Here is a 13,152-nt window from a genome sequence, read left to right on the forward strand (position 1 = left end):
AGGATTTTTTTGAATTTCTAAATTTGGCATAGAAATTCTAAAAGTATAAAATTGCACCTAAATTTTGAGCCCATATCATATTAAACCTATATTCGCCCTTTAATTATTACAGCAATACAAAACTGAGTATACATAGACTTGTGTAGTAGTTTCCTTACCCCATCCAGGATGATCAGGTTTATCTCTACTTTTGATATGAGATTGATTCTTCTGTAATTCTTCAGATATTTTCTGGAAATCTCCAGCTTTAACAAGTTGAATAAATCTCTCCTGTTCCTCTTCTGATGGCATAGTGGCACTCAACCTTTGTAAAGAAATTCAAAATGTTGAATACAAATCTTTAGCTATTTATTTAACTGTTGATGGTAAGAGTAGGGGGGGGTGGCCTTTTGAACGGCCCCTTCCCTTTTTTCTATATAATTTCTGTGTGTGAAAGATAAACATGCTATAAGGGAACTGACATTTAAAGCAAAAGTATGGATTTATTTATTGCAAACTGAATTTTGGCTGTTTAAATGACAATAATATCGAAACTCCTGGCAAACTTACATCTAACATATTATTTTGATTATGGGTATGAGACATAAAAATTTCATGAAAATGCCTAACGCCAATCCCCCACCCCCCCCCCCCCCCCCCACCTGAATTCCCCCAGACTGCTTCAGCACCATTTTTTCACGATCAATCTTTTATCAAACCTCTAACAAAAACGAATATATCCAGACATCCAGGCTCCGGAACTTTTTTCTGCCCTCAAGGATCCTAGAACCACCCAACAGACCAATATATGGAGTATTATTAAAATCTGAGAGGTAGTGCAGAAAAATGGTCCATTTGGCAAAAAATTCACCATACAAAAAGCACAAATGTGAATTTTCTTATTTAATATGGTTCAGTTTAAAATATTTATAACAACCTTGAATCATCTTCAGGTCTTGCATCTGATGTTTTATTGTTTGGGTCTTCTATGATTGTCATTCTAAAATCATGTAAACACTTATAATTGTTAATATGTTGTTCAATGTAATATCTAGATTAATTATGATTCTCATCATATAAACTTTGAAATTATTAAAACCTGATATTTTCAACTTCTTCTTTTTCTTCAACAATTTCTTCAATATTCTCAGTGGTCAATAAACTAGAAAAATATGTATATTAGCCCACCCCGGATTTGAAAAAACAATTGTGTTAAAATTATGGTCCCCCACCAAAATATGGTTGATTTATGCAAAAAAATGACCAATGCAAAATATTTCTTCTGTAATGCAAAAATTGCAACAGTACAAGCACTTTATGGAGGTCAAAAATTCATTGCATCAGAACTAAGGCTTCATGGTGCTCCCAGGAAAGGCCTTGAGGAGTAGAATCAGGAACTTTTCTGCTAGCACCATGAAGCCATAGTTTTGATGCAATGAATTTTTTACCTCCATAAGGCGGGGGCCTCAAAATTTCAAAGTGCTTATACCATCGCAATTTTTGCATTACAGAAAAAGTATTTTGCATTGGTCATTGTTTTTGCATAAATCAACCATATTTTGGTGGGGGACCAAAATTTTAACACAATTGTTCAAATCCGGGACAGGCTAATGTAGAGTTGAAACTTGTATGCAGTTTTGACTTTGAAAGATTACTTGTTACACCTTTATATATTATTATTGGGGCTGCCCCCATTTTTTGGTTAATTTCAGGTTTATATCGACACACTAGAATTAAAATTTTGTAAAAATCTTTAAAATTGGTATGGTACAAAAGCCTTAAAAAAGCACTAAAACAGGTTTTTTTGCACATTTGAAAAACTTTGTAGTGCTTGTACCGTTGCAATTTTTGCATTACTGAAGAAATATTTTGCATGGGTCTTTTTTTTGCATAAATCAACCATATTTTGGCTAGGGGCAAATATTTTAACAAAATTTTTCAAATCCGATACAGGCTACATAAAGACATAAAGACATACAATTCATATGTCTTTAATTGATAATATAGTTGTTTGTGTACTGAATATCATGTCTTTTTTTTCGGGGGGGTAGGGGGGGTTATCTTTAGCCCATAAACAACAATATTTATAACACTAGTTGCTACTCTCCTTGTTCCTTTAAATGAAGTAAGGGAAAGTTGACCCTCCACTTTCAATTTTTAATTAAAAGCAAATAGGTCATGTTTTTCAGAGCAATTTCTCTTGGGAGGGTGGAGACTTCCTCCAAAAAGATCTTTCCTGGACCTCTAAAAACCTTCAATGTAAAGGAGAACCAAGTTAGTTGCAAGATCTTAGGGTACAAACACATAGACAGACATATATCATGTTACTTTTATAACCAGAAAATTAACAAAGTTCTACGAATATCATTTTATTATCTAAAGTTGGGGAAAATGAAAGTTATTAAATTTGTTTAACTACTCAAATTTGAAAAATATGAAGGTTTAATATAAAAGGAATACAGACCTGATTTCTTCATTTTCTTCTTGAATAATTTCATCTTTTTCTTCTAAGCTCTTAGTTCTATAAATAAATAGTGGGTTAAAGGTTGTAATACTTTGTTTGCTTAATAGAGTGCAATGTTTTTTTTTATCAAAACAAGAGGGGGGGGGGAGATCAGGATCCACTTATTTGACCATGCAGATTTTTAAAAGTCACTACCTACCATGATTTCATGATTTCCAATCCCTCTCCTCATCCCCCCCTTCTCTAGCTTCCCCTTGGCTCTAAACCTTCTACAAAGGGACCTAAACAATAGCATTTAGGAAACAACAGAACCCAAAAATCTGCTCAGCTAATCAAGTGGTTTTTTTGGCGTTTTAGCACCTGTAAGGTTAGGGGTAGAAAGGCTGGTGCTAATTTTCTTTTTCATTTTTTGAATAATCATAGTTTATGGGTCATTTTAAGTTCAAACAATAAAGTTAATTCTATAATCTAGAAGAGCAACTTTCTAAATATTTTATTGTTTTTTAGGAATTATCTAGACAATAGCAAAAACAACAAAACTTTGATAGAAGGTAAACTTTAGATATTTTTATATTCCAAATAACAAAACTTTAAGATATATTACTTTACAATCAGAATATATATTTTACCTCTTAATGGATAATTCCAATGAATTCTCTGCATTTGATATAATTTTCATAATATCAGTCTTGGCTGCTTTGTCCACAGAATTTCCATCAATGCTTGTTATAACATCATTTTTCTAAATTAAAGAAACTGGTAAATATAGTAATTTAGGAAAATATTCTTGGTGCAGGCAACAATATGATATTAGTTATTTATTGCAAACTAATAAGGACAGCTTTCTGTGGACATCAAAACTAAAAAATTATAGAATTAATTCCAGTTTTGTTAGCCACAATAAGACAAAGGGGGCTAACAATTCTGGTACTACTACTATGATTTTCATTTTATTATTTGTTAAAAATTATCTTTAATATGATATAATACATGATTTTTCATTACGGCTCAGAACCAGTTATAATCCAGCGGATGTTAATTAATTTTGAAGCCATACTGGAAAATTTACTTCTGCTTATTTTAGAAAGGAATGAAAATTGGAAAGATTTTAGGATTTAGACTTAAGTTGAAAATAATTTCTGGTTTATATGATTAAATTACTTACTTTGCAACCTGCAACTTCTGCTGGACTATTTGGATACACATGCATCACCAATTGTGTGGAGGACTAAAAATATTTGCTTTATATTTGTTTGAAATATAAACAAAATATTTCTATTGAATCTAATATTTCTATAGACACATATGATAATAAATGATAGTGTGGTAGCGGCCGCAGTTTATCAGCCGCTTCCCGAGTCCGGGTATTACGGCAGTGTGAACAGATGTGGATGACTGTAATTATAGAGAAGCTGTGCTTCTCTATGTATCACCAAATAACAAACAGAATATAAATTGGATGTTACTTTATTCAGAGCTCACAAGATACTAATTTATAATACAACAAAATGGTCAATGCATAAATTGGAATAATTAATACTAAAATCAGAGGTTAAAGATATATACATACAATAAACATAATAGGCAATATTTATCCCCCATCCCTGAAAGGGGTGGGTAAAAGCAAGATAATCAGATTAAACATAATAGGGTTGTCAAACTATAAATACTTTAATACATGGGGGGGGGGGGTTCAAATGGCCCCACCTCCTACTCAGGGGAGGTCTCTCGGACCACCCACAAGTTGGGAGCAAGGTTGCCATACAATCAGGGCCTAGGGGTGGCGAATACCACAATAGTTTATTCTCAAATCTTTATATTTCCATCAAATACAGTCTTAATCACTTGCAACCCCTTTTCCAATCTATTTTTTATTAAATAATTGAATTTATTGGGTGGAGGTTACTTTTTTTTCCTAGGCGATTTTTCATGGGAATGTGGCAGTACCCTCCCCCCAAATAGTTATGAACCTTAACAGAACCCATGAGAAGCTAACCTGTAAAGGAGAATCTTCAAAATATTTTTTTTCAATTTTGAACTATGAACTCTGGCTGCAGTTCTAAGCCCCCCTGCTTGCCTAGCCGCAGTGGTCTGTTTTCTAGCCTGCCTAGCCGCCAGTGCACAGTTTTCTAGCCTGCCTAGCCGCAGCACTCAGCCCCACTAGCCTGCCTAGCTTAGGGTGCTTGGCCCCCTAACCTATAACCTAATTGTAAAAAAATGTTGTTCTCTGCCAGAGTCATAGTTCTGTTGGAGGGGGGGGGGGGGAGGTGGTAGAGAAACAGACACATCCTGTTACTTTATGTCTGCCCATATTGTGCAATTTCTTACCTTGTCAGGAGCACATTCAAATCCCCACTCTTGACCAGAGTTCCTTTTCAGGGTTAAGGATATCTCCTCCTCCTCCTTTGGCTTCATTTCTATATAGTAATTGTTAAAAGTTAGGACAGTATGTTTATGCCTACGCATGGATTTATCCCTAACACATTTATAACTTTAGAATAATTTTTTAAGCAAAGCTCTTCTATAATTAGGATCAATCCGTCCATAACAGTCAGCTCTATTGTTAATTTAGGCATGTTTGTTAACTTTGCATGGTGATTCGTGTATCAGTTTGGTAAGATTTTAAAAATGTAATGATTTTATTATTCTTTATCAAAATGTCCATAAGTCCATTTTAAAAATGCTATTTTTACTTTTTAAACAACAATTTTTTTGCATTATAATTATATGATGGATCTGATTTTTGGAATACTGACCCTTCTACAACAATGTACAATAATTTAAGCAAATTATCTTTTAAATCAAGTCCTAAAAATGTAAGCATGTAAAATTATTCTGTATTTAAGCAGTTTTTAACAAATATAATTATAATTTTATTTCAAATTTTTTACATTTATATTCTAAATATTAGGTTCTGACACTCTACAAGTGTTAATGTTCATTTGTCCTGCAGTAACAGAGCTTCGCTTATATGGATGGTGTAATTCTTGTTTTGAACTTTTTGTAAACTAAACCCTGAGCAATTGTGCAATTTACATTTTCCTGGTTATTTTGTCTATGGTAGTCCATAATTGTACAGCTTTACAGTACATTGTTTCTATTTGTTAAAGCAACACATACGAAAAAAGAAAAAAGATTCTGTTTAAAGTAAAATGCTTATGTATTAATCAAAACTATATTTTTTTGATTTTTTACTGATCCACTTCATTATGCAAATCCAAAGAAAATCAATTGGAAAAGGTTTATTTTTCACTATTCTCCTCTTTAAAAGATCGAATCTGATAAAATAACAATTTTTAAAGGGAATTATGCAATGATTATTATGAAAAACAGTATAAGGTAGAAATTAATGAATTTTCTAAATTAGAAATATTAGAAAAAAAGAAATTTGATCTTTATCACTTTAGAGGACAACTGTTGACCTCCAGTTTCATGGATGTAGCTTAATACATGTTAAAGATAAAAATTACCCTGAAAAGTATACAAAAATGTTTTTTAATATATTAAAAAAATTAATTTTAAAATCTAGATTTTAAGGATCATGACCTTTTAGATGCTCCTGTTGGTGTTGATGGTGAGCCAAATGTTATCTAAGTACATGCCCATTACAACAACTTTTCTATTAACCTATGTACCATTTTTTGTAGTCATTGCAGCCTCCAATGGAGACTCCTGAACAAAATATAACCATCATCTAAAAAGTACAATATTACCTTATGAATTTGAGTAATTTAAATTGCAATTTTTTTCTTTTTTAGTACTGCTTGGCTTGAGGCTGCTATGACTACACAAATTGGACCATAGTTCAATATATAAGTTATCATCATGGGCATGCACTCTGATAACATTTGGCTCACCATCACCACCAGTAGGAGCACCTTAAAGGCCATCATCCTCAAAATCAAGATTTTAAAATGGATTTTTTAACACATCAAACAACTTTTTGGGGATCATGGAAAGAAAACAAAGTCATTCCTAATTAGGACAGAAGTCACTGGAAATTGGTCTAAGGAAAGCTACTTATGTCCTTCATCTAACAAAATCTAGCTTAAGGGAGGTGACTTATGTCCTTTGTCTGACAAATTCTTACATTAGGAAGTCTGCTTATGTTGCAAAACTTAGCTTTTCTGTCCTTCACATAGCAAAACCTCACAATACATAGCATTTCTGTCCTTCACATAACAAATTCTTGCAAAAAATAGCAAATTCTTGCAAAACATAGAAAATTCTTGCAAAACATAGCATTTCTGTCCTTCACATAGCAAATTCTTGCAAAACATAGCAAATTCTTGCAAAACATAGCAAATTCTTGCAAAACCTAGCAAATTCTTGCAAAACATAGCAAATTCTTGCAAAACATAGCATTTCTGTCCTTCGCATAGCAAATTCTTGCAAACAATAGCAAATTCTTGCAAAACATAGCAAATTCTTACAAAACATAGCATTTCTGTCCCTCACATAGAAAATTCTTGCAAACATAGCAAATTCTTGCAAAACATAGCAAATTCTTGCAAAACATAGCAAATTCTTGCAAAACATAGCAAATTCTTGGAAAAATGCAGAGTTAAATGTACTGTTTGAACTTCTATCTAACAGAATATGAGAACTTAATCAGAACACACATAACAAGAGTGTTTACATAGTACATTCAGATTAACAATTATTCAATTGCCCATTTTCAGTCCATCATATGACATGGGAAGGGGAAGGAGGTGGAGGAGCATTTTATGCAGCCTAGATTCCCATGAATGCATTGCCACTTTTCCTGTTAGGAATCATAGCTACTAAACAGTCTGGAGTTCGGCCCCTTTTCTGTCCACCACATGACATGTGAAGGAGGTGGAGGAGCATTTTTTTTAGCCTAAAATCCCAAGTATGCAATTCCACTTTTCCTACATGGCACCATAGCTGGCCTCTTTTGTGTCACAACCTCCCATGTCGTATGATGGACACAAAAGAGGCCAGCTATGATGCCTTTTAGGAAAAGTGGCATTGCATTCTTGGGAATTTAGGCTGCATAAAATGCTCCTCCACCTCCCTCCCATGTCATATGATGGACTGAAAAGGGGCCTAACTGAAATTGAATAATTATTAATCTGAATGTACTATGTAAACACTCTTGTTATGTGTGTTCTGATCAAGTTCTAATATCCTGTTAGATAGAAGTTCAAACAGTACATTTAACTATGCATTTTTCCAAGAATTTGCTATGTTTTGCAAGAATTTTCTATGTGAAGGACAGTTTTGCTATGAGAAGGACAGAAATGCTAAGTTTTCCAAGAATTTGCTATGTTTTGCAAGAATTTGCTATGCTTTGCAAGAATTTGCTATGTTTTGCAAGAATTTGCTATATTTTGCAAGAATTTGCTATGTATTGCAAGAATTTGCTATGTTTTGCAAGAATTTGCTATGTGAAGGACAGAAATGCTATGTTTTGCAAGAATTTGCTATGTTTTGCAAGAATGTGCTATAAATTATCATAATTCATGCAGAGTTAAATGCATAATTGATAATCTGAATGTACTATGTAAAAACTCTGCTATGAGAAGGACAGAAATGCTAAGTTTTCCAAGAATTTGCTATGTTTTGCAAGAATTTGCTAAGTTTTGCAAGAATTTGCTATATTTTGCAAGAATTTGCTATGTTTCACAAGAATTTGCTATGTTTTGCAAGAATTTGCCATGTTTTGCAAGAATTTACTATGTGAAGGACAGAAATACTAAGAATTTGCTATGTTTTGCAAGAATTTGCCATGTTTTGCAAGAATTTGCTATGTGAAGGACAGAAAAGCTAAGTTTTGCAAGAATTTGCTATGTTTTGCAAGAATTTGCTATGTTTTGCAAGAATTTGCTATGTTTTGCAAGAATTTGCTCTGTGAAGGACAGAAATGCTATGTTTTGCAAGAATTTGCTATGTGAAGGACCAAAAAGCTAGGTTTTGTGTGGTGAAGGAAGGCTACTTATGTCCTCCATCTTGCAAAATCTTTTTTAAGTGAGACAAGTTATGCCCTTCATCTAACAAATTCTCACATAAGGGAAGCTACTTATGTCCTTCCTAGGACGGTGACTTCTGTCCTAATTAAGGAATGACTTTGTTTTCTTTCCATGATCCCTTTTTTGTATACTTTTGAGGGTAATTTGTATCTTTAACATGTATTTAGCTTCATCTATAAAACTGGGGTTCAGCAGCTGTCCTCTAAAGTGACAAGGATCAAATTTCTTTTTTTCAAATATAACTTTTTAAGAAAAATCATTAATTTCTACCTTATACTGTTTTTCATAATAATCAATGCATAAATCCCTTAAAAATTTTATCAGAATCAATCATTAAAAGAGGAGAAAGTGCAAAATAAATGTTTTCCCACTGATTTTCTTTTGATTTCCATAATGAAGTGGATCAGTAAAAAATCAAAAAATATAGTTTTTGATAAGCATTTTACTCTAAACAGAATCTTTTTCTTTTACCATATGTGATGCTTTAAAATATAGAAATAATGTACTGTAAAACTGTACACTTATGGAATACCTTAGACAAAATATCAAGAAAATGTAAATTGCATAATGAAGTGGTTCAGGGTTTAAATATAAAACTAAAACTTATGGCAAATGAGTATCCATTGATTATGGCTCTTCACATTTTGTATGCTATTAATGGGTTTTTGCAATCAATAGTTGCGGGTTGGGTTGTATCACTATAATTATAAACTCTTCCTTTTTCTAATTATGTAATTCAAAAACTTAAATATCCTCCAAAAACAAAATAAAACATCTTCTAAAAAAAAACTTTAAAGAGTGCGACAGTTAGAGAGATTTTGGATAAAGATATCTTTATTCCTAGTATTAACATTTGAAATAAAAAAGAAAAGACATAAGCCTAGTTCACAAAAAACATAGGTCAACCTAAAGAAGCTTTAGGTTGACCGATTTTATAAAGGCATTTGTTAGTTGTACTTGTTTAGGTTGACCTAAAGATTAAATCGGTCGACCTCTAAAAGTCTTTTGTGAACTGGGCATAAAACTGTAAATTACCTCGCAAAGTTGGAGATGAAGCAAACTTATTTTTACTTCTTATCTCTCTATTTTCATTTGTCTACATAAATTAAACAATTAGATATATAAAATATTACCTCCATAAAAATCTAAGAGACGAAACAGATATCTTGAGTTAAGGCTGTACAAAAATAGATAAAATTTAAAAAATATTTAAATGTGGTTAGACCAATCTTTGGATATAATATTAGATATAACAATCATTAATTTAACTGAATTATTTCTAAATAGTATTGTCCCAGTATTGTATTTTTGAATTCAATATTTTACACTCACACATAAAGATAAGAAAGAATACTAGGTAAGAGCTGTGGCCATTATAACATATATGTAAATTTATATGTGTTATAAATGTTAAAGACTTACATAGAACACAGCTAGCTTTACAAGTCAAGAGATAAGACCACAACTAAAAAATATTCAACTAAATTTTCTTATCTCTTATTTGTTTAATTTTCAAACAATTAAACTTAATTTAACCCATTAGTGCTGAACTGGGCATTAAAACCCAGTTCCAGAAAATGTAAAAAAAACGGTTTCCAGCTTCATAATTGCATCATTCTCAGTATGAATCCCCCCTCTACTACCCTGGCTTTCATTTCCCCCTGGAGCAGGCAGTTTAGCTTACTTCCGTTTGCTGGTATAGCTCAACAAAATTTGAATTTTATGAAAATTCAAAATACCCCTTCTAACTTTTTTTGTTTTTATAGTAAAGTCGCTGATTTGTTTATTGACAAGTACATCTATTTGTCAAATTATTATTTTTTATATGATTCTTTTATCGTTTTTTTACGCCCTATTATGACCCGGTTTGGCTTGGCCATAAATACCCGACAGTTTTAAAACCTTGCTTGGGTTCGGTTTTTATTACCCAGTTTTAACTTTTCAACCAATAAAAATAACAGTTTACGTCATTAGTAAGGGTTTCAGCCACCCTAATAACCCTAGTAATCTCTATATGTGTCAACCAATAGTTTTATACTCGTTTTCTGATATGTAACACCCAAATTTTATATGTTCTTTTTTTGTGTATGTTGGGTTTTAAAACTTTGACAAACAGGCTTTTTTTCCCAAAACAGCGGCTGAAACCGGCCGAAACACTAATTTTGAAATAAATTGCTTTGTATATTACTTGTAGCCCTATAGATTACATGAGGTTGTGTAGTTTTCAATTACGGATCGTATCAAAGTTATAAAAAGTGTTCATCTCACTTTGGGCATTTAAAAATTACATTTTTCAATTTTTGGTCGAAATAACCGGGTTTTTACTACAAAACCGGATTTTAATGCCGGCGGAAACCGCCCAAAATGGGTCAAAATACCCGTTGTGCATTTATGGCCATGCCAAACCGGGTTTTTTTTCAATTTTCCTGTGCACGCCACTAGAGCAAAACAAAAAATATGTTTTCCGTTTTTACCATTATAAAGCTTCCCTGAGATTTTCAGCTCAATCGGCCCATAAAAGTGGCGCTCGGCACTAATGGGTTAAATTTTATAGCTTATAAACAGGAGATAAGAACATTACTTTAGCATTTTGAATTGAACAAAACTTTTCTTTTTAAGTTCTTATCTTTGTATTATAGTCTTTAGGTATGAGGACTTTCTTTCAGGTCTTTTCTTAGGATTAACTCTAATTTTGCTATTTTTGTATTTAACTTACATAACATTTAACCAACAGGAGATAAGAACATAATTATAGAGTATGATTAACTCTAATGTTGATATTTTAACTTATATCATAAACAGGAGATAAGAATATTACTCTAGCATATACTCTATAGTATAATTATAGTGTATGATTAACTCCAATGTTGATATTTTAACTTATATTATAAACAGGAGATAAGAATATTACTCTAGCATATACTCTATAGTATAATTATAGTGTATGATTAACTCTAATATTGATATTCTAACTTATATTATAAACAGGAGATTAGAATATTACTCTAGCATATACTCTATAGTATAATTATAGTGTATGATTAACTCTAATATTGATATTTTAACTTATATTATAAACAGGAGATAAGAATATTACTCTAGCATATACTCTATAGTATAATTATAGTGTATGATTAACTCTAATGTTGATATTTTAACTTATATTATAAACAGGAGATAAGAATATTACTCTAGCATATACTCCATAGTATAATTATAGTGTATGATTAACTCTAATATTGATATTTTAACTTATATTATAAACAGGAGATAAGAATATTACTCTAGCATATACTCTATAGTATAATTATAGTGTATGATTAACTCTAATGTTGATATTTTAACTTATATTATAAACAGGAGATAAGAATATTACTCTAGCATATACTCTATAGTATAATTATTGTGTATGATTAACTCTAATGTTGATATTTTAACTTATATTATAAACAGGAGATAAGAATATTACTCTAGCATATACTCTATAGTATAATTATTGTGTATGATTAACTCTAATGTTGATATTTTAACTTATATTATAAACAGGAGATAAGAATATTACTCTAGCATATACTCTATAGTATAATTATTGTGTATGATTAACTCCAATGTTGATATTTTAACTTATATTATAAACAGGAGATAAGAATATTACTCTAGCATATACTCTATAGTATAATTATAGTGTATGATTAACTCCAATGTTCATATTTTAACTTATATTATAAACAGGAGATAAGAATATTACTCTAGCATATACTCTATAGTATAATTATAGTGTATGATTAACTCCAATGTTCATATCTTAACTTATATTATAAACAGGAGATAAGAATATTACTCTAGCATATACTCTATAGTATAATTATAGTGTATGATTAACCCTTAACAGTCGGGCCCCTTGCCGCACCTTAATCAGTCGGGGGGGGAGGGGGCATTTAACGACACCCCCTATTATCTCAGTTCCTATTAGAGCTAGAGGGCTAAAAATTTTTGTGCATGTCCCCTGTGTTATGATGAATTTCCGACCTTTTATAAGTCTAAGTCAATTTTCGCTTCCTTCACCCTTTTATTTAACAACCTTTGTTTTTAGGTCCTTTTTTACTTAAAAATTTCAAACGGCTGTAATTTTTTTATTTTTGAAGATAGAAGAACAAATTTAAAGAAGATGTACTACTAAAGGATATTTTAGTAATTTGGTAAGATACAATGCTTTGTTTAACCCATTAGTGCCGAGCGCCACTTTTATGGACCGATCGAGCTGAAAATTTCAGGGAAGCTTTGTTATGGTAAAAACGGAATTCCAATTTTTTTGTTTTGCTCTAGTGGCGTGCACAAGAAAGTTGCAGGAAAACCCGGTTCGGCGCGAGTAAAGAAACTGTTCTGCATAGGTAACCGCTTTTGGCGTTTTTTGGTGCTTTCCCCTGGCATTACAGCCCGGTTTTGTCCTAAATACCCGGTTATTTGCCCCAAAAAATTAAAAATGTAATTTTTGAACGTCCAAAGTGAGTTGTAGAGTAGCTAATACTACGATACAATCCGTAATTGAAAACTACATAACCTCATGTAATTGATAGAGCTACAACTAACATACAAAACAATTTATATCACATTTAAGATTTTGGCTATAGGTACCACCCTTTTCGGTTAAAAAAGCCCATTTCCTAGAAGTTTTAAAACTTTTGATATTATATGTGGATGGGTATCTTTACTCGC

General features: G+C 31.8%; 2 protein-coding genes across 3 annotated transcripts in view; both read right to left on the bottom strand.

Annotated features, from left to right (window-relative positions):
- The window catches only part of LOC145307096 (divergent protein kinase domain 2A), a 120,509-nt gene that overhangs the window by 75,596 nt on the left and 31,761 nt on the right, over positions 1 to 13,152 (bottom strand). The gene's annotated exons all lie outside the window — the stretch shown is intronic.
- Positions 1 to 13,152, bottom strand: part of LOC145307217 (uncharacterized) — a 43,712-nt gene that overhangs the window by 22,074 nt on the left and 8,486 nt on the right. The window contains exons 2-9 of the mRNA XM_080149596.1: positions 9,472 to 9,532; positions 4,772 to 4,860; positions 3,609 to 3,671; positions 3,073 to 3,185; positions 2,444 to 2,500; positions 1,079 to 1,141; positions 917 to 979; positions 159 to 304 (exon numbers count right to left, since the gene is read on the bottom strand). Coding sequence (XP_080005722.1) covers positions 159 to 304; positions 917 to 979; positions 1,079 to 1,141; positions 2,444 to 2,500; positions 3,073 to 3,185; positions 3,609 to 3,671; positions 4,772 to 4,858 — 592 coding nt within the window. The 5' untranslated portion in view covers positions 4,859 to 4,860; positions 9,472 to 9,532. The remainder of the gene's footprint in view (positions 1 to 158; positions 305 to 916; positions 980 to 1,078; positions 1,142 to 2,443; positions 2,501 to 3,072; positions 3,186 to 3,608; positions 3,672 to 4,771; positions 4,861 to 9,471; positions 9,533 to 13,152) is intronic.

The sequence above is a fragment of the Acartia tonsa genome, chromosome 15, assembly GCF_053477335.1.
Source record: "Acartia tonsa isolate MP-2025a chromosome 15, ASM5347733v1, whole genome shotgun sequence".
In the NCBI taxonomy this organism is placed as follows: Eukaryota; Metazoa; Arthropoda; class Copepoda; order Calanoida; family Acartiidae; genus Acartia; species Acartia tonsa.